The sequence below is a fragment of the Tauraco erythrolophus genome, chromosome 2 (assembly GCF_009769465.1).
Source record: "Tauraco erythrolophus isolate bTauEry1 chromosome 2, bTauEry1.pri, whole genome shotgun sequence".
Taxonomy (NCBI): domain Eukaryota; kingdom Metazoa; phylum Chordata; class Aves; order Musophagiformes; family Musophagidae; genus Tauraco; species Tauraco erythrolophus.
Window position 1 is genome coordinate 90,721,177 of NC_141466.1, and position 26,417 is coordinate 90,747,593.

Sequence of the window (26,417 nt, forward strand, 5' to 3'; positions counted from 1 at the left end):
GCTTTTGAACATCACTTAAAGAATGCAAATAGATTAAATTTTGAGATTAACTGTTTCGTTGTAACTATTGTTCCTATTTTCTATGGACAATTTTATTGAATAAATGGTATTTTGAAATGCCTAGATTCAACTCTCAACCATTCTCCAGTGAATCGCTTTGTGAGCATCTCTTGTGCCTGGCCTATGTCCCACAGTTGTGTGGGTTTTACGTTGTCGTCTAAGGCCAAAGGTTAATTTTCTGTTATCTTAGCTTTAAGTAATTTGAAAATAATCAGCAGGCAGAATTTCTACTGAACTAGAAAAAAAGTCCCTTCCACTTGACATAAGAACTCAGTCTCAACCTGAGCTGGCAACTCCATGCCATCACTGAAAATGGAAAACTGTCATTCAAGCCACTGTGCTGGAAATAAATCTGAGTGTGAGACCATGAGACCCAGAAGAGGCGATGCATTCGATAGAGAGTGCACCCAGCGTTGGCACGAAGTGTCAGTCTAAAGCCGTGACACGCTCTCACTAAGGGAAAGGAAGGGACATAAGTGAACTGACTGTACCCCATTGGAACTGATAAAGAACATTCGAATTGGCAGCCACTAGCAGTCTGCCGGGCTTTAATTTTCACCTTTAGAAAGCACATTTGATAGATTTGGACATGAGGTTCTTGCAGAATAAAAGTCCCACAGAAGTTACAACTTTGTACATTGTTTTTACTTTTATTACCCAATGGCAAAAAGCTTCCATGATAAGGCAGATGAGATATTTTAGGAGCTGATAATTTTTGTGTCCCATTCCTTTTTCTGCTGGTCCACAAGTCAAGAACACAAAACCACACAGTGATGCTCCACTAACTTCCGCTTCACCTTACATTCAGTAGGCAGCCCCACCACTGTTTTGCATAGCACCCTGATCTTAAGAAAATCATGCCAGAAAAAAAAATAATAAATAGGTTCAGCATTTCATTTCTGCTGAAAGGTACCGCCAGTGAGATGCAAAGCAAGCTAGACACCCAGGCAAAAGGGAGGCTTGCTTTAAAATAGCGTGCTTTAAAAAGAATTTTGTGAGGAAGACGTAGCAATGTATCTTCAAAGCAGAAAACCAGAAATCCCCTGTTTCCTTGTCACATTAGAAAACAACCCCATCACAATTTTTCAGTCATCTGTTCTATTGATAAGGAAAACTCAGCAAAAATAAATCTGTTTGTACAAACAATACAAGCACAATGTGTCTAAACCATGCACCACTCTATGATGATGTTCATCTAGAACCTAACACAGCGCTGAAAGACCAGGTTTGAGCTTCCTTACTGCTGGTGATGATGCTCACTAACGAACCAAGCCTGACGCATTGCTACTTGTCAGAGCAAGCCAGAAGGCAGAACTGAATAAAACTGTTAAAAATTCCTTACTATACAGTCTATCAGCATAATTAATATCACTTGGCAAAATCACAGCCTAATTTATAATTTTCAAATGACTTTTCAGTTTACAGTTTCGTTACCCCCTCAAAGCAAGCACAAGTGTCTCTTTAGGGGAAGAGCAAACTTGCAACTGCAAGAAAACATTTCTCCAGGATCATGTTTGATTTATTTCTTGTTTTACTGCAGGAAATCTAATTAATGTGAATTCTAATTTGATTCTATTTCTCTTTTGAAACACAGTTTTTGTTCCTTATATCAAAGAAAAGTGCAGGCTGGGAAGAAAAGGACCAAGTTGTGCTGGCCTCCATTTCACTGCTGGCAAGCTGTATCCCATTTCAGTACCGGTGTCATTCCTATGGCATTAAACAATTCGCTACCTCAGTGGAGCCATAAAAAAAATTAAAAGGTGAAGTAAAAGGTCCTGCTAGCTTCTGGCAAGCCCTGGACTCTCCTTTATCATGCACACACACACATCCCGCTGCCTCTTTCCATCTTTCCCGCATCAGAGCCAGTCCTGTCAGCCCTTATCTTGCATCCTCCTCACGCAGCTGGAAATCACAGCACGAGCTCTTAGCATTTGTTCTCATCCTACGTAATGCTGCAAGGAGCAGCCTCTGTACATCTTCTGCTGTACAACACAGAGAGGAAAGTGCAAAGGACTGACCTCAGAATAAGGGCAATATTTATGTCTGAACATTTATCTGAAAGTGCAGTTTCTTTGGGGCTTTCAGATTCATGCGCTTCAGGAAAATGCAACAGCACATAGTTGACTAATTGGATGCATTATTTATAACAGTACTGACACACACAGTGGGTTTTCCTTCTGCAAAATGAATAAGGACTAGTGGCAGGCGTGCTGTGGACACAAACTGGGACAATGGCATAGCATATGAATTATTGCTGTAACTGTTAAGCCTTGCCAGACCACCTGATCAGAATTAGAAACCTCTTCTCTTGATGCAAACAGAGAACCAAAGGATCTAATTAATTTTTTTACAAAGCCTTGATTAAATTCAGTGTACAGGACCTTGAGGTAAGCTAGGAATCCAAGCAGTTTAGATGGGTAAGGTAATTTAGCGAAACAGCACCCAGGCAGCCCCAGGACAATGGCCAGCCTATATGAAAATCTGTTTCAGAAATCAGTACTTGTTCTTTGTCCTATTCTTCTGAGTAGCCACCTTTGATATTTGTGGGGTTTCTGGCTGCTTCAACATGGAAGCAGTGTCTCCTGTAAAGGTGTGATCCTGGTATATGCTCCTGGGAAGCAAACTTGGAATTAAATTAGTACATCATATACGTGTCTCCTGGCCATAACTGAAATTAGGAAAACCTTCATTCATGCTTCCTTAATTCATTCGTTCTGCTAAAGCACTATGTTGCATGTACATGTAAAGATCATTTGGGTCATCTGAAAAGCCTCTCTGTACTTGGTGAAGTAGTGGATTCAGCTGAGGTATTAGCTGCCTGCTACTACATGAACAAATAGTAATAATGCATGCTATGGTTATGTCGTCGTGAGAAAGAGGATGATTAATCTGTTTATTGCATAAGGTCATGACCTGGGTGTTTTCTGCTATCTGAAATCATGGCAGATGCTGCCCCCATGGATGTCAAAATTGTTTATTTCTAAATAATGTATAACATCGGTTATGCAAGAAAGAGAAGCATTGTGTGCCAAAGATGTCAGAGATTTAATACGCTAATGAAAGTCAGCATAGCTCTAACGTAAGTTAACACTGAACAGAACGAAGAGAAAATAACGCACATAAATAAGTGTGAGACAACTTCAAGGCTTGATGCCATTTCCATCTGCAATATTGGGTAATAAACACTTTAACTTTATAGAAAAAGGAAAGAAATACCTGAAAAGACACCTGAAAACATGTTATTCCAATTCAGCATTAACACTATCTTCCAGTCTTAAAACTAGAAGATCAAATTTATTTCTCATGATTTCTGTTCAAACTCAGTTCTTTGTTGCAGCATATGCAGAGTTGAAGGTCATAAAATGTAAGTCACAAAGATGATAAAAGACGAGTTCAATACATTACCTTACCTTAATAAGCAGAAAATACATCATGAAACCCATCTTCATGGGATATATATATGATATATGTAGGTTCTGTACCTAAGCAGCAGATGTACATGCAAAACAACGTGCTACCCAAGCAGAAATCTACCATACCATTACATTTGAAAGAAATGCCTAATAAGTCATTATATTGATTACAGACTGGCCAACAGAGGAATCCTCATGACTTCTGCAGTTTTCTGAAGACACACCTCACATTTCTGCTCCCATGTGCTGCCTGCCCAATACACCTCCCTCAAGCAAGTATTAGTAGTTTGCCACTGAGCAGTTCCATGCAAACACCAATGATTTCACTGTTTTGGTGACTGCCATTTACTTAGCAAAGTTAAGAAAGGGGACTGCATGATGGCTTCCAAACTAGGCCTTTATGCTTATGACGACAATAGCAAAATCTGAAAAGGTTTAGTGATGCCATTAATTCCGCACATTCATATGGAAGGAATGCTTTGTCAGAATCTGTTTTGTTCTGCTCAATGACTTATGGATATAGAAAGATGAGATTTTATACTGAACTGCAGAACCATTTTTCTTTTCGTAGAATGACTGAAATGATTGTCCTTCCTTGCCCTAACTCGTGGAGATTTATGACACTGTATTTCAGCATGATTTACTGTGTGTGTTTTTCACAGGACGATACTAAATCCAATTTTCCATGAAAGGATTCCACTGTTAAAGTGGAGGTGACTGGGCTGCTGCATTTGGGAACTTTCTGGAGTTGAGGCAGTTCTGAATGAAGATATTTATCTAGAATGGAACTATCATCTGTACAGTATCAAAGTATGTGCCTGGGTGGAACCACATATTGGGAATACACTTTCATGATTGTTTTAATGCTGTTATTTTAATTGTTTAGTTGAACAAGACTGATCTGATGGGGTATGCTAATAACTAAATCCCTCTGAGAGGAATCTGCCTCCATTCATTAACATCATTGACCAAGATTAGTTGCCAGCAAATTCTTGTAGGAGATGACAGAATAGACTGTGGTGCATTAGCTCCCCCTCAGAGATTCAGCGGGGTTTTAAAGAACAAGTTATCTTCCATCATAACATAAATCACATTCTTGGAAAAGTGTTGAATTTACTGCCTTCCTTACATCCATGTAAGTTTACTGATTATTTAAGACTCTGCCACCAGCTGCTGACCCAGATGTTGGAACCCATGGATCAGTCTGTATGACCTATATGATTAATGGTTCGACTCAATGATCTTAAGGGTCTTTTCCAACCTAAATGGTTCTATGATTGTAAAAGGCGACACTGATCTTAAGAGCTATGACTCTACAGGCATGCCTGCCCCTTAGCTGCTGAACTCCAACAGCAGCTTCCCATGAGCCAGCTCTGGCACAGAAGTGCAGCACAAACACCTTTGTCTCATCCCTGCAATCTGGTTTGGACTTGAGAGCAGCAGTGGGCAGGACAGGTAGGTGCAAACAGGTCAAGTTCTGCTGCCCCCACTTTGTGCAGACTGCCTGAGCACGAGATCCGATGAAGAAACCGTAAAACCATTCTAGTGCAGCGCCTGCGTTAGTACACATTGCCGACCCAGCACATCTTGCTATTTCAGGGTTTCTTATTGAATGCAATACAAATGAAACTATAGGACTTGTAGCTCAATTGATTGGAGGATCCATAAATTCGAATCGAGCTCTTCTGCTTTACTGATCACTGCAGACAGTGGTGTGCCTGGAAACCATTCTCATCACTGTGACTAATGTCTTTTTTATTTTTTTATTTTTTTTTAAAGGCAAGACAACTGCCCAGTGCACTATTTGTGTTGCAGTTCCTGGGAGATCCTCCTAAAGAGTTTTTGCAAATTTCAATAGCTTAATTCTTAGGCTACTGAGTCTTATCTCTAGGCTGCGAACTGATGTAAGCACATCTCACCAGTGCTGTCTATTTGGCACACTGGCTGCCTGCTTGCGTCACGATGACACTAGGGGGTCTTTAAAGCTGTCTCTAGTTTTGCACACACTTACATGGATGATATTCTATCCTCTGTGCAGTGGTGTACAGTGTGTGTTCTGCCACCAAACTCCTGCATGTCTCTAGTTCCCTAAACACTTCTAGAAACCATCCAAAGCTTTAGAGTCTGATAATTCTAACACCCTGATGCTATTTATCAAGTATCTGAGGGACCACTTATAAACCAAAACCAGACACACTCTCTTTGCAACATCTTCTATGACTCTTCGTTACTTTAAGATGCATTGATGGCATGACAAGCATTAAAGAGCAGGCAAATGCTTATGAGGTTAGTTTTATTGAAGAAATAACTTTCTCTTTTCCTTTGGATTGTGGAGATCCAACTACCTGAATATCCCATGCTGCTTTGGAAAGAAGTGAGTTTATCTGTTCAAACTGGATATTCTATCATTTTGCACTGCAGCTTTATTATTTATTGATTTACAATTTATTATTGATTACTCCAATGGTATGTAAGCCTGTTCTACAGAACTTTCACAGCAACTGGAAAAGAACGATGGGAAGGAAATAGATCTGCAATTTCAGAGACAGAGTAATGAGCATACTCCTACAGTCAGCAGATACCAAATAAAAACGTGCAGCAAGCTGTATTTTGTCCTCTCTTACACTGAGTACAAACACACAACATGGGTGATTCATGTGAGAATGGAGAACAACAGTGGCAGAGATATGATAAACAGAAACAGCTTCCTAGCACCTCACAGCTGGGAATCAGCCCTGCATCTAGGGAAACCAGCCAAGCTGGGGAGGCATAAGTCGTCTTTTTGGCTCCAGGTGAATATACAGCCCCGTGCTGTGCCCACTGACTAGATCATAAAACCAGAAGCCCGCAGGAGTAAGAAGGAACCAAGAGCACTACCAGGCAGCCACAGAAGTACGTGCAGAACACAAGCGGAGTGGCCACATAACCCATGTTCTTGTCCGGCTTTAGCCAGCCTCCTGTTAGCACTGCACAGCGATGTCAGCAAGAGACAAACAGCCCATTTGCTTTGCTGAGATTCATTTGTAAATTCTGGATGGTCAGATAATAAATTTCAAGCAGAGTAAGCCTAACAGGCAATGCTGACTGTCCTGATTTACTGGACGTAACAGAGAAAAAGTGGCTTGTCTCAGTTAAAGACTAAAACAAAACATCAAACTTCCAAAAATACAAACTTTGCACCATGATAAATGCATACTGCGAGTTCTGCACCTTTCCCTGAGCAAGATATCTCCCTCCCTCTCTTCCCCCACCAAAAAAAGAGGAAAGAAAAAGAAAAGCGGCTATTTTGGAGAAATGTCCACTTTTGGAGAGCAGCCATCAAACTGCTGTAGATTTGGTCAAAGATGGAGACACTAGCTAAGAGGTCTTAAGGAAAACAATAAATATATTTTCAGCCTGCCTTTGAAGGACAAGCTATAATAGCATCACAGCAGCGTTTTGAAGATCCAGCTAGCTTTCTGCACTGCAAGAAGTAAAGACACAAAAAAGGTATTTGAATTGTCAATACAGCTCTGTAATATCTACTTAGACCTGTTTTCTTCACATCTTGGCTCATTCACCTATGCTTGAAGATCTGGGTTGCACTTACATATTACCTTTATAACTTAGCTAGTTCTGGAAATAATCCCATTGAAATACATCAGAATAGCAGCATGAGTATTTTTAAGGATTGGATCACATGGCTAACGATATAACACAACTTTTCAGAAGCGGATATTCTCTGTCACATATGAGAGATTATATTTAACACAGAAATATGAATTTAGATAGGACATACCAGTATTATGTCGCGTGTACTTTCAGTCTAACATTTACCCTTCTGAGCTTGACTGAAACCTTGGTGGATGACAAAGTTGAAAGAGCCTTGTTTCATGTTATAGGACACTTGAGACAATTGTGCTCAATTTACTAATAGTGGTATGATACTGAACACCACTGGGACAGAAAGAAAATTAAGCAAATTATTAGAAGAAGATAGCAAGGATTGGTAATGGTCTAAAGTGCACATTAGGGACATAACTGTAGTTCACACTAGAAGAACACTGTATCAAATGGAAACTCAATACAACTGCTGCTTGAGTGAAAAGATGCAATTCCATTAACTGTAAGACAAAGTATTTTATCTTGAAAGGACCAGATGCACCATTACATAACTTCAAGAGACTCATTTAGATAAAAGTTCAAAAAAAAAAAGACTGATTATAGCATGCTTTTTGCTTTATGCAGTTCCGTAAAGATAGTCTGCAACTGTCATTGACAGAAATTGAAAATGTGCAGATCCTGTCCCAGTGATCAGTTTGGAGAACTGGCTTCGCAACTGCAAGATTTGGGACAAACTGGAAACAAATGAGATAATCATGATGTAGTTTAAGGTCTATAGAAGTCCAGTATTTATTACATATTGTTTTTACACAAGGACAATTTTAGTCACAAAAATAAACAGAAGCTACAGTTTTCAAGGATATAGTTTGAAGAAATGATCATTCCCCTTTCCCTGAGAGATACACATAAAGAAGCATGGGTTGCATTTGCTCCTGGCAGTGTTCCAATGCTTCCTGACTTTTGGGAAAGTTTTGATTTGTATTTGTATCCCCTGAAATGGAGACCAAGAGAAGAAGGAATAATCCCAGGGTGAGTTTCAACACTCTCTGAGTGCTGCCTTTGAGCTATGACTCCTCCACATGAGTCTCCTCAATATAACTGGGATGAGACTGTTGAGTAAAGAACCACATGGATTGCTTCCAATTGATTTTACCCCCCACAAGCAATCAAAGGGTTGCTCCTCCAATATTCCCACAATCTCAAATTTTCCCCAAACTGCTCTTTTAGGTGCAGCTCTCAATAGCTGCGATATCATATACATCTCCCAAATTTTGTCATATCAGAGTAGGAAGAAAAAGATGTTAGGTTTTATCAGTCTATTTGTCACAGAAAACAAGAGGAGGAGAAGGTAGTAGAGAATTCTAACTACTGCTTTTGTCTTGTTATAAGGACGAGAGCCTGAACAACTAAATCGAAATTCCCAGGGTCTCTCAATCAGTTCTGTCCTGTCTCTGGTGGTAACAGGGAAGACATGCAGCAACACTGCAAGTGCTCCTGCAGCCGCCCTTCCTGCTTGCCGTCCTAATTATAGGGCCTTTAATTTCAGAAAATTCAGAATCCAATATACTTTCACTGTAAGTGTGCACTAGATTATTCATGTTTATCATAAAAAGCATAACTTTTTTATCTATTGTATCTACAGATGCTTAAAAAACCTTTTTTTAATAATTAATACTCATAACATCTCACACAGCTAATTTGACTGTTGATTCAACTGAATTATTAACAGAATAAATAAATTGGACAATTTATTTCTTGTGCTTCAAATGTAATTGATAATTCGTAATTGCTACAACTTTCATGTACTGTAGGAGTCAGTCCTAAAGAGACATAAGTATGCTTTACATAATAATAAATGAAGTAGTCCATAGAGGGTTTCTTATTTACACACTGTCAGTCTTATCTTCTCCAGTATTTTGGCTCTCCTGTATATTTATTTAACATCTCAGGTGCATCAAGCAAAAACCTAGCTCCTCAGATGAAAGAGGTCACTGTTTCCAGTCTGATAAACGGTGTTGGGACAGTTTATCTAATTTTCTAATTACCTTAAATTATGTAGATACAATCAGCAGTTTCTAACGTATAACAAGAGAGTAAGAGGAGGATGGAGAGGAAACTGCGTGAAATGGAAATACTGTTGTTTTGTAGTCCTGTCAGATACCCAGCTGTCACATGAGACACTTTAGAAGTACTCCAAGGCACTGCTGAGAGTCAGCAAGAACAAATCATTGATCCTTTGCAACAGAGATGATTAGATAAACTTCTATTTCAAAACGCTGCCCGAACTCATTTCATGAAAGAAGCAAGGTCAAAAAATTCTGCTCATAAAACCAAGACTAATTTAGTAAGAACTACTACGTCCTCATAAATAAATACATAGGTGAAGACATCTGGTATTCTTCTTCCAGTCCTCCTTCTGATGTATTTTTAAGATTAAGAGAAATCAAATGTCTTTCTGAAGTCTTAATTTGTATTGGTGAAACAAATCACACAAAGAATCTAACAGGGACATAAAATAAGTGGGAAAATGAGATCAAGTTCATATGGTTTGTTGTTTGTCCTTAAAGAAAGTATGTTTTACAGCCTGGTTGATTTTTCTCCTTTAATTACATTTTATGGCCTGGATTTTTTTTTTTTTTTTTTTTTTTGTCCTTAAAAATTACATCTTACAGTCATTCAGCTAAAACTGGCCTGAATTTAAAACAATCAGAAGAATGAACAATCTAGAAAATATATGGACTTCAGAGACATCTTAAAAAGAAAAATCCTCTGCTACAGTCTTTACACAGCTAACTAAGAGAAAATCATGAGTCTGCTTAGAAACTTTTCCTCAACACCAGCTGAGTCAAAATTTAAGTAAGACTTTTTGATATAATGTCTTTAATATGACACAGGCAAGATATAGTAAATGACTACTCGCAGTGGGTCTGGATATTGGGTTTTTTTTTAGAACCAACAAGATGAGAGCTTTTGCAACTACTTGATTGTCTTTCACACCTTCCATCTCTACCTTCCTTCCCTGCATGGATGTGGCTACTGGCCTGGGATGCTCGGGCAGAAAGTCAAGTCCATCCTTTCTGAGCAGCTGCTCATCGTTATCTATCTTAGGCATCATCGGCCAGTGTCCCTCATGCATGCCCTGGCTTCCATCTCCTCACAGCTCCCTGCTCTCCAGGATCTCCCCCACTTCCAGGATCTTTCCTCCAGCCAGGAACTTCACCTTCTTCTGTTAGAGTCCCCTTCTTTTTTCTAAGACTACTTCTTTTCAACATCCCTTATATTTTGGCACACCAAGACTCACTTTTTCCCCAATTTGAACAGTTTCCATGCATAAGCACAAGATGTGAGCAGCCTCCTAACTGGTGGTTCTGTCTCATGTCTCTTCAGCAAGTGGAGGACTTTGGACATGCCACTTTCATTTAGTGCAGGGGTTTACAGTCAGACTCCACCACTTACAGGGAGTAAGCACCAGGCTTCTGCTTGAGACCTTGAACATTCTACCCCATCTCTGGAAGTGTTCAAGGCCAGGTTAGATGAGGCTTTGGGAAACCTGGTGTAGTGGAGGATTTCTCTGCCCATGGCAGGGGGGGCTGGAACTAGATGATCTTTAAGGTCCCTTCCAACCCTAACCATTCTATGATTCTTGGATTCTAACCTCTACAGATACAACCAACTACCTGCTACCTGTTAGTATTCATGATTTAAGCTATTTTTTTTGCCTATGAGAGTATTTAATATTAGCCTGATCCCAGTGAAGAAAATGGGATTAATTTCACTTGTTCCAATAATTTTCAGTAACATAATTTTCCAAGGGCTGATTACTTGTTGCACCTAAATGTATTTTTCTGAAGTGGTTCAACTAATCCATTACAGTTGTTTGCTCACTGGATTCAATTATTCATGTGTGAATAAAACTTTTCCAAAAATGTTAGCATGAAGAGCTCCAGAAGTGTTTCTTGTGCTGATTAAAGGTTATGTCTGTACTACAGGCCTCATGGTCCTTAACAGAATTAGGGAGCTAAATGCATTTTCAAGCTTTGCTGAAAGTATTGGAGGGAGTCATGGAACAAAATAAATATATGACATTTTTTCTTAGCTCTTGCTCTGCATTAATATTATGGATTATAATATTTTTTTCTATAATCAATTTAGCTTAAGTATATTAATAAGCTATCTGGTCAAGGAACTAGAAACTAGAATACAGCACCATGGCCGACTCAATTGTTATCAGTTCAAACCACAGGCAAAAATTAAGAAATATATACACCTAATTTTAGGCATGTTTGAATTAATCCTTGACTGGAACAGAGTTCTCCTTTTAGCAGCTAGAAAAGCTCTGTGTTTTGGTTTTAGTCTGGGATTCGTTATGAGAAGAACATTGATAGTGCACTGATGCTTATAGTTGGCACCAAGACATCAAAAACTTTTCAGTTTCCCATGTTTTGCCAGGGTGCAGGAGTACAACAGACTAGGGGGGAGGGTAGCTGGGACAAAGGGTCCACAACTCCCTTATGATTTGAATTTAGACTTAAGATTGAGGGCTGATCTGGCCAATGGAGCTTTCTATACCATGAAACGTCATGCCCAGCATAGAGATGAGGGTTGGCTGGAAAGAAGGGCTCCTGGCTCTTCTGAGGTCTCTCTTGGACTTTTGGTCTCTGGGAGTTCTCTCTCTTGTTCTCTTTTTGGGCCTTTCACTCATCTGGGATTGCAGTGTCAGGATTTATCTGTTTCGGGATTGCTTGCCGGGACGGGACAGGTGTTGATCACCAAGTGGTGAGCAATTACACTGTGCATCACTTGTTTGTATATATTGTTATACATACATATTAATATGTTATTATTATTTTAAATTTTATATTATTATTAAATTGTTTTATCTCAACTCTCAAGTGACCTTCCTTTTTTTCCTTTTATTCTCTTCCCCATTCCCTGGGGCTGGGAGATGGTGAGCGAGCAGCTGTGTGGCATTTAGTTGCCGGCCAGGCTAAAACACAACAATCCTTTCACAGACAAACATTTTAAGATAGATGCATGTATTTTGCTGAATAAAAATAGACTTCAATGTGTCGGTACCTTAAACGTACACTTCAGTAGGTTGCATAGCTATGGTCCAAAGATTGGCTTGTTCAATGGTTACGAGACTAACTTCTTAGTAGGTGAGAGCCCGGCAAATCTGGGAAAATATTTTATGAATTGCATCCATTATCGAATGCATGTCAGTGAAGTAGAAGGTGGAAGTTGTACAGCTGATCACATAGATCTCTTATATGAAATAAAAAGTTCAAAGTGTGATTTAAAATTTTATCTTCATAATTTTCCTCTCCTAGTGTCCTCCCTAAATCATATTTTGAAGGCAGAATGGCACCACAAAGAACAACAGACCATCTCTCCACAGATCTTTCACCAAGGAGGTAAACTTGAAAGACTTATTTATACACATTTTTGCACCATTTTGTCAGTTTACATAAATGTATTGGAAAGAAACTAGATCAGTAGAAAGATTATTTAATTGATAAAATTTTACACAGCTTACTATAGCTAAGACAGCGGCACCTGTCTAAGAAAGTGGTAAAACCTCTGGCTGTTAATAACCTGGAATTTCCAATGGGTTAGGTAATTGGGCAATATTTGCCATATATTGCCAACAACAGAAGAAGATGCATCCCTGACAAAATCTAAACTTTTTCAAAGAAAAGATCAAAATATTACACTATGAATGAAAAAACATCTAATTTTTGTAAAATTCTTTTTTTCCGGGACTCTAGGAAGTATTTTTCATTTGCCTGTGGGGTTTGATTTCAGACTGAAGCAGATAGCTAGCACAGATTATTTCAGCCAAAATTATTAGTGTTTTGGAAAGCTTGCAACTTACTTGAAACATAGTTTTACTTGAAAAGTAATGATCAAACTTAGTAATAGACTGTTCTGCCAGCCTTGCCCATAATTTCTATGCTGAGACTCTGGCAGGTATTAAAACTGACAGAGAAGCCACAAGGATATATGCAACTTTAAAGGTTATTCTCTAAGTAATATATGCAGCATACAAAAATCTCTCCCTGATGCAGAAAATTTACTTCTAAAGGAAATACTAGTATTGCTTCTTGACAGTGCTGGCAAGTCAAGAAAATGACAACAAAACTCAGTAAGTCTCATGTGACACTGATTTCTAGAGTCCAGCTTACAAATGTAGAGAAGAATTTTCCACAAAGATTGTAAAAACAAAGCTGACACCTTTGGACATGCAAGTCCTGATGATGTTTTCTAAGGAGCTGTTAAAAGTTAAATTAGTATTTCAGCTTTAGGCTCAGGCTCCCAAGAGAAGAATGATGCTAACAGACTCTTTTTTTTTTTTTTTTTTTACGTCCCTGCAAAGGGACAAAATCCAGTTATATCTACCACAGTAACCTTTCATAAATATTCTGTAGTATGCTGAGCTGCTATGTGTTAAATGCTCTGCACTGCCATGTCACAGAAGCGTTCCTGCACCATTAGGCCCTTAGCAAGCAAGAAGTAGGAAAGATCCAGGACTGCAGCCCAGGGTGACGTACTGTAGAGACCTGCTGCATCTCTGTGCAGCTGCCGCACCAGCAAAGCAGCTTGGTGCTCCTATACCAACCACGCACTGTACCGGCCTCAATGTATGCAAAGGTTCAGCACAGAGGAAGCAATAAACATGCACGTAGAAAATACAGGGGAAGGCATGTGAAAACATACGACAACCACACATGGTTTAAAATCTTAAGCTTTTCATTGCATTTTAAATATTATTAGATGCAAAGCTGGTTGCACTCACATAATTTACACTGGAATCGTGCTACTACATTGTTAGCTACAAGGTGACTGACTCACACTGGATGTTTTGTTTGAGTGAGAAGACAACTGCTGTGCTTGAAAGGTCAAAGTATCATATATTTCTAGAACAGCAGAGACCTACTTTATCCTGTATGTGCTGTCAAGGTCTAGTAATATTGGCCGAAGTGGTTTACTGATTCAATAACCACAGTTCTGTTCCTCTTGCAGGCAGCACAAATGCAAGGGCATGGAACTGGACTGGCCTGGAACCATCTGCTCCACTATTTCCCAGTTAAACTTAGTCCTTGCTTGTTTAGGCTGCTTTAAGGGAAGAGAAGAGAGACCTCATCCCTCATTTGCAGCTATGCTGGGATTCTGATAATGAGGACCTGTGGGAGATGTGTTTCCCCAGTGAGGGCTCAGCTCACTGTGAGTTTCAAGATTATGTCCTATGCCTGTGGAAAGCATTTTCCTTGTGGAAAGCACTCAGAATAAAATGACAGAGTTCTGTGCTTACTTTGCCTCTCATGTTAAAAGAAAAGTTCAAGACAGATTATTATTTTAAGACCGCATATCACATCTCTTTGACAGTTGTGCTGATTTATTAACCTGTAATTCTGAGGTAAGGGAATTGGATACTCATATCTGATGTCAACAGGAGCCAGGAATCTAATTTCCTTAGGCGCTTCTGAAACCCCAGCGTACATTTCTCAACTAAGTGAAAGCAGATTCTCTTTAACTGCAACTCAGATTTCTTTTTGCTCTGTACAAATATTCTCCTGGGCTTCCTCTTATCACTACATATAAAAATACACATATTGTTATACGACAACAAGACGAAAAAAGTCTCCAATTGCATGCAGAAAAGAGAATGATAAAATTAGGAGTGACGAAACACATTTGAAGCAGTGGCCCAAAAAGAACTCAGAGTTTAACATAGGTGTGCTTACAAGAGTCAAGATTTACTTCAGTATCAGAAGAACAAACCTGTAAGGAATTTTAGCATCTGTTAATAAAATTTTTTAGTGATTATGACCTTCAACTAATCTGTGTGGTAGATGTGCTTCGCTTCTTCACATTTACTATTTCACTGGTACTCAAAACTCAAAGCTGGTTTAGTAAGAACATCCTCTTTTCTACATTTTCCAGATTCCTTTGTAAGCATTCAAAAAGCTACCTTTTAAATAAATTAAGACACATAGGAACAGCAAAAATGTACTTACTTCACTCTTTCTTTACTAAAATGTTTGATTTGGTTTTATTCAGACCTTCAGCCTCTTACCTCAAAACAAACCTTAAAAATTTCAACACAACCATGCATACCTTCTTTACAAAATCATTAGAGCCTATGCTCAAAATTATTCATGTGTTTCTGAGATTCTGCTCATATTTAGAAAGTAAGCTTTCTTACTGCAACTGATAACTACCTAGAATTGCTTCTTTTTCCCCCTCTGTTGTGCATTTCATTTACTTAGATCTAAAAGCACAGGTTCCACTCCTTAAATATGATCAGCAGCAGCCTCACACAGCCATAGGTATGTTGCAAAAATGAACATTACAGCCTTTAATAATGCTGAAACTGCTGGGGAAAGAAAAAAAAGCTACAGACACCTACAAAAAGACAAATAAGCTGCATTACTGATTAATTACTTCTTCAAAATAATCGTAGACTTTCTGTACCCATAAATCTCTCCCTCCTCAGAAGTGGTGGGTATTTCAGCATAATACCCACTCACCCATTTGGAAGCAAATTTTGCTTTTTCTTTTTTAAATGGCAAATGAGAAAGACTAGGTCATACACACAACGTTACCTGGGAGCTTCTGTTGCGGTTTGTTTTCCAACGGGTTTGTTCACTTTTATTTTTTTAAATAAGCAAACCAGAACTTAAAATCTTCAAACAACATCATCACCACAGAAATCACAGAATCATAGAATGGTTAGGGTTGGAAGGGACCTCAAAGATCATCTAGTTCCAATCCCCCTGCCATGGGCAGAGAAATCCTCCACTGCACCAGGTTGCCCAAAGCCTCATCCAATCTGGCCTTGAACACTTCCAGGGATGGGGCATCCACAACTTCTCTGGGCAACCTGTTCCAATGCCTCATCACCCTCAATGTAAAAAATTTCTTTCTTATATCTAATTGAAATGTACCCTCTTTCAGTTTGAATCCATTGCCCCTTGTCCTATCACTACACGCCCTTGTAAAAAGTCCCTCTCCAGCTTTCCTGTAGGCCCCCTTTAGGTACTGGAAAGCTGCTATAAGACCACCCCGGAGCCTTCTCTTCTCCAGGCTGAACAGCCCCAACTCTCTCAGCCTGTCTTCATAGCAGAGGTGCTCCAGCCCTCTGATCATCTTTGTGGCCCTCCTCGATAAAGGCAATCATATTTTTTAAATTCAACCCAAAGCATAACTGCTGAGGATAGCTATTACAACAAAAAGAAGTAAAATTTATAGTAATATACTTTTGCCAACACAGAAGAGTCATCAAAACTGTGGCAGCACGGTTTTTGATGCTGGCACTTCTGCCAGCAAACTATCAGAAGAAGAAAGCCATCCATCTTCACTTGCTGGCCTCAAAACATTACTTTTTTTCCTCATTAAACCCTCAAAGGGTGTAAGATTAGTTTTGCAATTAAATTACCTGTCCCAGCGATCTCCAGTCTAGACTGGCACTTCCAATGTACACGTGCTGTTTATCGACAATCCAGAAAGACGACTGAAGCCGACCTTCATTATATGCTGACATGTTCATATACAACACTTCAGCACCTAGAGATTTAAGGATAAAACAATAAATAATATTGTTTAAAATAACATTATCTGTATTACTAAAACAAAAAACAATTTCACATTTCCGGCCTCAGCTTCTAGAACTAGTGAGGTATGTAATGAAACATACCATTAAGCTTTAATATCAATAATAAAGTGTTACTGTCCCACTGTTTAAGACCTTAATTAACGTATATTCCAGAAAAGCAGGTACAGGGAACATTCCCATGTATTATACCATTCACTTAATTTTCTTCCAATTTAGAACCAAATAATTGCTATTTTTTTTCCAGTACTGTATGTTCCTAAAAATAGTTTATTCTTAAAGGTCCATTCTGTAACTCAAACTTGCTATGTATTATAATAATAACCTTTAAAATACAAACCCAATTACAACTCCTTCCTGAAAAGTAGACTCTGTTTCTGTGCAACGGTTCGAGCAGGTAGCCTACGGTGGGCTGTCACATGGAACAGACCCTGACAAGAGGAACGGAGGTGGAGGACTAAGGAGTGAGGAAGTAAGCAAAGGCCTAAAGTATGCTGAAACTGCTCTTAGTCCTGCTAAACTGTGACATTCAACCTACTTTGAATTGCACAGTTTTAATAAGGATTACAGACCACTGAAATCAAAGGAGCTGCTTGTCGGGTAAAAGCACACTGGCTCCATCACATCCGTAGGAATGTCTGAATTGGTCCCATCAGTATGTTTGCAGGACTAAATCCAGAATATACTTAATATTGGGTGAGTTTAGGGGATTTCTAACACCATTACTGTTCTTTCAGTGCTCTAGTGTTTGTAAGATTAGGTGATTGATCTGAATTAATCATTGCTGAAGGTAATTTAAAGTAACCCACTCATCTTCATATTTTAGTCATGACAGTAACTGAGGAAGTGACAGTAAACAGCAGCCTGGAGGATAGTAATGCTACCAGCCATCTCCCATTAAACACTCATGGGATCTTCAGTACCATGAATTCCAGTAATAATTGGATATGAGTCACAACATCAAAAGAATTCCAGGATACCTAGAGAACTAAAATATATTTCATCTAACTTCCTATTTCTGATCGTCTAAGAAACACTTGACTCGCAATTTTAAGCAACAGTTACCAGTGCTAAATATTTCTTTTTTATTATGAAAACTGTAATTCTCACTTGTCTGAATTATTCTAGAAGTTCAGATGTCAAGAAAAGAAGAAAAATCAGGTAAGGCGATGCTTTTCATGAAGCACCAAACATGCTACATAGGATTTTTGGCAAGTGACAGAATTTGGTTTGTACAGTTACATTTGCTGCAACCCAGTTACCTTTCCATTTTTTTCTACGTATTATCCATGTTCATCTATGCTTAGAAACAAAGGTATTTTCCAATATTCCTCGGAACGTGTTGCTGCTGACTTTCAATCCATGCATTAATGAACAGAACTGTGCTAATTAATGAGATAATGTGTGTGAAATGGAAAAGAAATCAGAAAACACTATAGCAAGTGTTAAATGGTATGAACTGTTTTCTGATGAATAAACAAAACAAAAGCAACTCCTCGTATTAGCTAAGGAAAACAATTCCGTAAGGTGCTAAACTTCTAGCTGCTTATCTGAAAACTGTGTTTAAAATCAAGTTTAACATAGCGGTTTACCTTGATTATATTTTCTTTCCACACATCCAATTTGCAACATTAAATAGCAGTAGGAATTTAACACCCACAACACACCTACATCAAATAGATTATACATGAAATGTTAGGATTTTTATACAGGAAAATTAAAACAGTCAGAAGCAACAATAAGCTTCCTTCTTGTAACTGAGAGCCTGAAATAAACACAGTTCTGCAATATCCAATGCTGAAGAAAAGTGCTGGTTGCAAAGTTACAACACGAGACTATTTAAGCAGTAATACCAACATTAAAAATGGCCGACATCATCAGTAACCTGACATAAAATTCAAAAGTTGTAAAATGCCAGGATTTGTGTGCAGTTTAGACATGGGCATAAGCAGTGGGATGGGACTATCACTCTAAAAAGTAATCTAGGCTTCCAGTACCAAAATAGTGAACATAGTAGTGCAGGAGATACTGCCATGACATATACTGTTAAAATCAAAGCCTGGAACTCAATTTCTTTTCCTTCCGGAAAAAGCCAACTCGTAAGGCTCAGGAAACAGTATCTCCAAGTTAATTAGAAAAAAGTCATGTGTTGCAAGCAGCAGCTGCTGTGCAGCCTATTAATGAACCCTTAACTTTTGATGAAAGGAAACATGCACCAGTATTGATAATTGCCTCGGTTCTAGCAGCCCTTGAGATATTTTGTTAAAATAGGCTTATCGGGCCTTCAACACAATCCATCATCCCTAGCGTGGTCCCGGCCCCATGAGGAAATTAAATTGGACTGATCAATATATGAAGACATAACAAAACTCTTTATCGTGCTACAGTCTCAATTACCCAAAGCTGTGGGTCTACTGAGTTCAATCAGAAGGCACAATTTGTAGGCTTGATTGCCAATATATACACCAGACTCTTAAAAAATAAATCTAACAATTTTGTTTCACTGAAGATTAAACTGCAGGGTGAAATCTTAGAGCCAGTACTGTCACTTAAAACTCTAGTGGATTTGCCTGTCCCATAAAATCGTGCATTCTAAAGGTTGGGCCACATTGCCCTCTTTATGCAGGGAAAAAAAAAATAACACCGTAGGGATCAAAGAGTGCTTTAAGTAACAGACATTTCTCTGAGTACTTTTTCTTCTAAGTGAGGAGGTTTTGCACTCTGAAAGGGAGATGACTGATGCAGTCTGGGATGCACAGAGGAAACCCTGCCCTTGACAGCCAGGACCTTCTCCATGTTATGGGAACACAGACCTTGGGAGGCACCAGGCTGTCGCTCAGCAAAAACACTCTGAGCAGTTAGCAGGAGACTTCACACAAATACACTCTATTACGAAAAACTGTGTGTCATGGAGAAGCACATCTTGGCGCAGCTGTGTAGCAGCATATGCTAACTGTGGATTTTACTGCTGCTCAAGCAAGGTCACTAGCCAGCTACACAAACTGGCAGACTTCTTCATGAGAGACCTCAGCAGGCTGGGGCTCACCGGGTTGCCTCTGAATTCAGGTTTATGCAACAATCTGGAGAAGCCGCGCCAGGAGGCTTTGGATCCAATGCTTGCAAGCAGTCTAAGATATTACCAGGTTGTCCTGATACAGAGGCAACATCACTGAGCCAAATCACTTCTCTGGTGGATACGGTAAACCCTTTTTGTAAAGACAACTCAGAAAGAGCAACTGTTTAGGCTGCTATTATCACAGCTGCCTTGAAATCAAACATGCAAATTCTGCCTGCAACAGTTTTCAACAGCACCAGTTACAGGCTAAACTCACTCTGGAGTTAGCAAACATAACGCCCAAGAAACAGAAGTTGCATTTGCTTGTGCCATGGCTAAAATTGGCCTTCTGTCTTCACAACTTTCCTGCTTTCACTATAGTGTTTTTAAAACCAGAGAGAAAGAAAAATGGGAAAGAGGAAGGACTTCAGGATTGAGAGGACAGACAGAGGTACATGGGAAGTTGCAGCAACAGTGACGGGTGATTCACAACAGGCAGAGTGAGGATGAGAAAAGCACTAAGAAGAGCCCTGACCTCGTTAGCTCTGACAATAGGAAATAGAGCTGCAGCAGGAAAAAGAGCGGAGAGAAATGAACATACACGATCTGATGGCACACATTGGGACTGCACATCGTGCAGAGTGCTGGGAGAAAGGGTTGTGGAGCCAGGCTGGGCTCTGCTACCCCCTGCTAGGAACGGGAGAGATGTAAAGGAGGTGAACAGGGGCTTTTGAATGCCACTCCTTCTCTGTTTCGGGAAAGCAGAACTTGTCAAGTGCAAGCTGCAGAGGCACAGCAGGCGATGGAAGGTGGCGCACATTGGGGCGGGGGGAGCTACACAGAGCTGTTGGTAGGATGGCGGAGTGAGGAGGTTGTAGAGGGATTACAAAGGAGAGGGGACAGCAGGATATAAGGAAGGGCTAGTATATGAAATGAGTTTGGCCAGTGGAAGCAACACGGCTTACTAGTCTCTTGTATATTTGCAGGTTGAACCTGACAAACGCTCCTGCACCACATCCAATCCACTGAGCATCTTCCAGCCACTGTTCCCCACGTCACCACCAAGCTGGCCACAGAAGGAACAGCTGCCCTCCTCTGCTTACGCTGTTCTTGCCATCCCTTCGGTCTCCTCATCACCATGTCTATACCCTTTGCTCATAGCACCGTTTTTTTCCCTCTCCTAATCCCGTGTATTCCCAAGCAAATACTCAAGCAATGAGACCTTTAAAAAGGAGTCTGAGAATGTGAGCCGTGGCCTCTTTGTTTCACCCCACTGCTGACAGCCACTTCATGCACAAAGATACATGTTTTGACCTACACCTTTTAGAGGGTGGCCTCAAGCCAGAGTCAAGAGCAGACATAACTAGTCCATACCATGAACCCTAAAGCTCACCATGAACCCTAAAGCTCACAAGTGCATGCACACTTGAGCACAGCTGGTGCTGGAGCAGCCTGCACGGCACCTTGCACGGCCTCCCAGGGAGGCTACCACACAGGTAGGAGGTAGCACACGCAGCGCTTGCCACTGTGCCATAGACCTGCTGGACTCTTTCAGCTAAACTGAGTTTTCAGATCAGTATAGATGCAGTTAATCATCATGTGGTAACTCAGAAAGATCAACAAAAGATCCTTTATTAGCCCTAGGTCCCAAACCTATTTTTTAAAACAAAATTTGCTCATTAGGATATAGATTTGTACACATACAGATATATAAAGTGAATGTCTCCTTCCCGACATGTTGCAATAGACGCTTTCATTTTATTTATTTGCTTTCAATTACAAGCCTTAGCACAAAGTACACCCACAAATAACAATTAGTATTCCACTGAGACAAAAATCCAGAGTTTTCCATACCCTGCTCACAAGTGGCGAAGTAGCTGTCTCATATTGGGCAGACACAAGTGACCCAGACAGAGGATCATCTCCCCAGGAATTTTCAGGCTTTTTTCTCGACTGATTGCAAAAAGTCTGGAGCTGTTCCAGAAGCCCCATTAGTGTCACCTGCCAGCACTCCAAAGAGGACAACTACAAAAGCAGAGGAATGCACAACTTGACAAGAAAGTTATTTTTACTAAGACTCTAAATGATTAAAGACAAACTAGACTATTTACTATTTCTGTGCTCTTTATGGAATATTGGATTTGAAATGCAATTTAAAAGTCTGTCTGGCCTCAGAAGGATTAATGATTCACACTTATTTTAAAGACAGAATACTCAAGAACTTTTACGGAAATCTCTGATGGTAATACCTTAACTTTGAATCAGTTATTTTGCTTACATCGCCCTCTGCTCCTCACCCTCCACCTCCCTCTCCTTTTTAAAATCTACCAGGACTGAATAGGATCCACTCTGTGATTATGTGCTATTCATCAGTCCAAGCCCATAGCAATTTAAAAAAAAAACCACAACTGTACAATAAAAACCTTGCTGTTTCTTCTTTAGCAGCTCTTCATACAACTGCCACACAAAAAATGAAATTATAGAAATAAATTATGTTCTAGAACAGCCCAAGAAATCCCCAGAAAGCCTTCTCAATACAACTTCTGTTCACACCACCTTGGCCTGCCTCAAACTGTAGAACTCAAACTACCTGCATGACAAACATATCTTCTTTCTGAAGGAAATTCCCACTCACTCCCAACACACAATCAGCCATAAACTAGGTGCGCACGCAGCCTCTCAAATCAACACAGGCCCCCAAAGTTAACGTTGCCTGTAGTGAAATGAGGCTGTTTCTGATGGAGATATTTTCATGAAAAATCACTGTAATGCTTACCGCTTTATTTTACACCATCTGAGGTCAACGTTACAAAGATAATTTTGAGGATGTCAGTGCACAGAAGAGGAATACCTGACTGTAGCTCCATGGGCCCCTCTGGTCTATCTCTGGAGAGACATGTGGACCTGCTGCAGCCACCGGAATCGCAATGGAGGGACCTGTCTACTCAGGGCTGTGGTTTGGGTGGTTCAGGTCCAGCACCCAGAAGACACTCCCTGCACCCTGCATGCTGCCACCGCTCATCTCCACTGGCTGGCTCCCCAGCCCGCTCAAGTGTCCATGCCTGGCTGGAGCTTGGAGCAAACGCTGCTACAAGAGAGCTTCCCTGAGCAGACGGGCTGCAGTCAAGGATCTCATGTGGAGCTGTGGGTGTGAGAAGAGAGGTGTCCGTCGCTGCCGCCTGACTTCCCAGCCCCCTTCTCCAGGCACTGAGCCAGCTTCTCGCCTGGTTCCCTTCCCTCCCCAGCAGACTGTAACGTGCTGTCGGGCTCTGTCCTGCACAGTCAGGGAGAACAAATATCCTCTACACTGACCAGTGTTTTTTTGCTTTGTTTTTCACTCGTTCAGTGGATTGAAAGAGTTTCTGTAAGCCAGCACTGCCCTAGAAACTGCTCTACTCACACAGCTGAGGAAGCTGAGAGCTGAGTGCGGGTACAGGAGAGAGCAGGAAGAAAAAGAAGTAGTGAGAAACGAGCATTACAAAACCCAGCGCTCTGTCTGAAAACAAAGTAATACAGAATTACAACTGGCACAGTTAAACCAACAAAAAAACCCCAGTAATAGTGGCATGAACAGATCTTATTTTCAGAAACCTTCTTCCCTCCACCACCTCCTCGGCTGTGCCCAAGCAGTTTTTTCTGGGTCCAAGGAATGAAATGAATCAGAAAATGGATCCAGATTAAAAATAAAAATATTATTTTAAAATCAAGAACAATTGGCTAGTCCAGCTTGCCACGTGGCTGTAAACAATTTTTCTTCCAAAAACTGAAGGCACAGAGTTCATGGGAACGAGTGGCTTGTGGCTGGGTGCAATAAGACGCAGGAACTGCTTATGCCAGTGGTGCCATTTAAAGGTATGTGCACGTAACTGCAGCCTCCAGTCCTCTTAAAATCAAGCTTCTGAGAAATTCAAGGTGGCAAGCTGCAGCACTCGCTGGCCTTTTATCTTGCATAACCATTTGCCGGTGCAAACAAAGCAGATAGGAGGGCAATGCTGGCATTTGCTTGGGATGACATTTCCCATGCGCTTACTCGGGTCCACAGCGACACAGAAGATGCTGAGAAGACCCATCAGGGGATCCTCATGTGTGCAGGGTTTGCTCACTGGATGCAGGATGGCAAATTCTTGAGAACAAAGGAAAGGTCAGAATTAATTTCTTTCAATTGCTCGTTTAACTTCAATGACATGTTGGGAGCTAGTTAGTTCCCAAGGTAACATTTATTTAAATATGCCCTTACAGTAGCTTTGAAGATGTCAAATGTTGCCCTTTGTTGCTTGTCCAAGTAATCAAAATACCGATTTCTCAGCTAAGTACCCTGGTGTACACAGAGTTCAGTGTAAGAGTGTTACAGCTCTCACCCATGTGAATAACGTTTTGTGCTGCCTGCGAGGCCCTTTTGATTTATTCAGCAGAAAATGGACTTATAACCAAAACGCTTCCCACCTCACATCACAGGAGAGATGAAAGAGAGGCCCAACAGTATTTCTTTGTAATACTTACCCACCCAGCTAAACATAATTTCTTATTCACTGACAAAAAGCCAAAGGTCCACTTTAATGCAGGGTGGGCAAACAGTGACAAACAGGAGAGCACAGAGGTCAGAGGTCTCCTCTTTACCCACAGAATAAGCCCAGCACAGGCACAATCTACTTGAACTTCCCTGCAAACAGCAGGTAGCTCAGTTGATCAGTCACGTGTGTGCATGTTTAATTAACCTAGGCACAGAATTTTAGACTGCAAACAAGGAAGAAACTCATATGACTACACACCTCTGGTCCTTCCAAAGATGGAAATCCAGTTTCCAGAGCAAACTTGTGGCTTTCTCATTTTCACCCAGAGGACAGAGTGCTTCCATAAATCCATAAAGTACTGAGATTCCATATGGAAAAATCACAAAATGCAGTGAAGCTCATGTTAAAAAAAATCCAGTATTTAGAAAGATGATTTGAAGACTGATACCCCTTTCTTTAATGCAGACTAGATAATAAACATGAATTTTAAAAGTAAATTAACCTTGTGACTCCATGGGTTTTTATTATTTGCACTGTAATAGTTCTTTCCTTTCTTCCCGCTTTTTCTTAAAACCTGTGGTGTATACTTAACTTTCTATTTAACTTTTTTAATTGTTACTGTAGAATTTTACATTCTAGATTTTCCACCAGAAAACACCTGTTTTGCTCTTAACAAAGACACATCCATGTCACCACATCTTTGGAAGGCGCATGCTGCCATGCAGTAGATATTTGATAAGCAAGTACCCCACAAATGCAGCAGCCAACACTACAGTTCGTTACATGGAACAATTCAGGAAGGCAGACATACTTCAAGTTTTCCCACATGGGTTTGGTCTCCGAAATCAGTGATTTCTGTACTATATCTGCTATAGAAACCTCTTACTGTTTAGGACAATATTTAGGACTTCCATTTTAAACTATCTTTAAAAAAAAAAAATAAAAATTATATTGAGTCTATGCACATGAACCTGTTGCAACTTTAAAAGTTCCAAACAGCTTTTCCTTGCCCTCTAACAATTTTATTGAAATTAGCAAACATTTCATGCCTCTTTTAACAGGTTTTGCTGCCTGATGCAGCAAACATGAGAGAAATCCTCACATTTTGCACTGTCTTGACTCTGACATCAGTATTTTTCAATCAAATTTTTACTCCTTTTTGAGCTATTTAAGGTATTTCATACCAATAGTCATAGATTATTTTGAATAAAACTTTGAATAATGAGAGCAGTGATGATCAGTTCAATTCTTTCCCCTTAGCAGAACTCAGCATTCCTCTAAATAGCATTTTCTGAGTATAGATGTTTTGTAAGTCTGATGATTCAGTAGAGTCTGTAAGATAACTAAAGTACAACAAAGTTTGATAGAATGTTTTTTAAAAAATTCCACATCTTTTTTTGCCCTTCGATGTTGGAGAGTAGGCTAGCTCATTTACTAGAATGAAGCTATAAAAGTGATTGCTTTAGAGACTGGGAAAAGTAATTTCCTTACTTAGTTGATTCAGGCGACAAAGCATATTACTGCTTAAAGGAAGACTATAATACTATCAATAAAAGTATTACTAAAGTTGGATTGTGGCTTTCTTTCTTTGACTAATCATAATTGCATAAATTTTTACTGTAAAAGAAATCTATTTTAAATATAACACTGAGATTAGTAAACTCACACACTGCTTACCTCACCCCCTTCAAAGACTCTTTTCTTCACTTGGATTAGTGTTATGAAGCACTAGATTTGTTTAGATACTTCCTAGATGAAACATTCAAGATTTCTGGGACATTTTTTCGTCTTGACACATGAGGAATTAGAATCACTACATTCTGTGAATGAACAAGGCTAAATCCTTACCAAAAAATGCAATGTTTATCCCTATCTTTCTTTTTAACTTATCAACATGATTTCATTCTGGTATTTATATATCCTAAAACCATCAGAATTGGCAACGGTCACTTCTAAATGTGCTGACTGGCAATAACAACATTTGTGCAATCATTCCCAAAATGTGGTCCTCAGACATCTGTAGCTCTGCTGTAGGTTCTGTTGGTTTCCTACCTGCTGAGGAGAAATCTCAATTCTGGAAGATGAGAAAGTGTACTGCATGGCCAGCAAAGAGGTGAGGACAGAGTATGCCTCCTCAGAGGGCAGTATTATTTGGTCCTAAG

The 26,417-nt window shown here is 39.9% G+C and overlaps 1 protein-coding gene across 1 annotated transcript in view; it reads right to left on the minus strand.

The window, feature by feature from the left end:
• The window catches only part of PLD5 (phospholipase D family member 5), a 191,482-nt gene that overhangs the window by 21,571 nt on the left and 143,494 nt on the right, over positions 1 to 26,417 (minus strand). Inside the window, exon 5 of the mRNA XM_009981153.2 lies at positions 16,516 to 16,643. Within this exon, the coding sequence (XP_009979455.1) occupies positions 16,516 to 16,643 (128 nt within the window). The remainder of the gene's footprint in view (positions 1 to 16,515; positions 16,644 to 26,417) is intronic.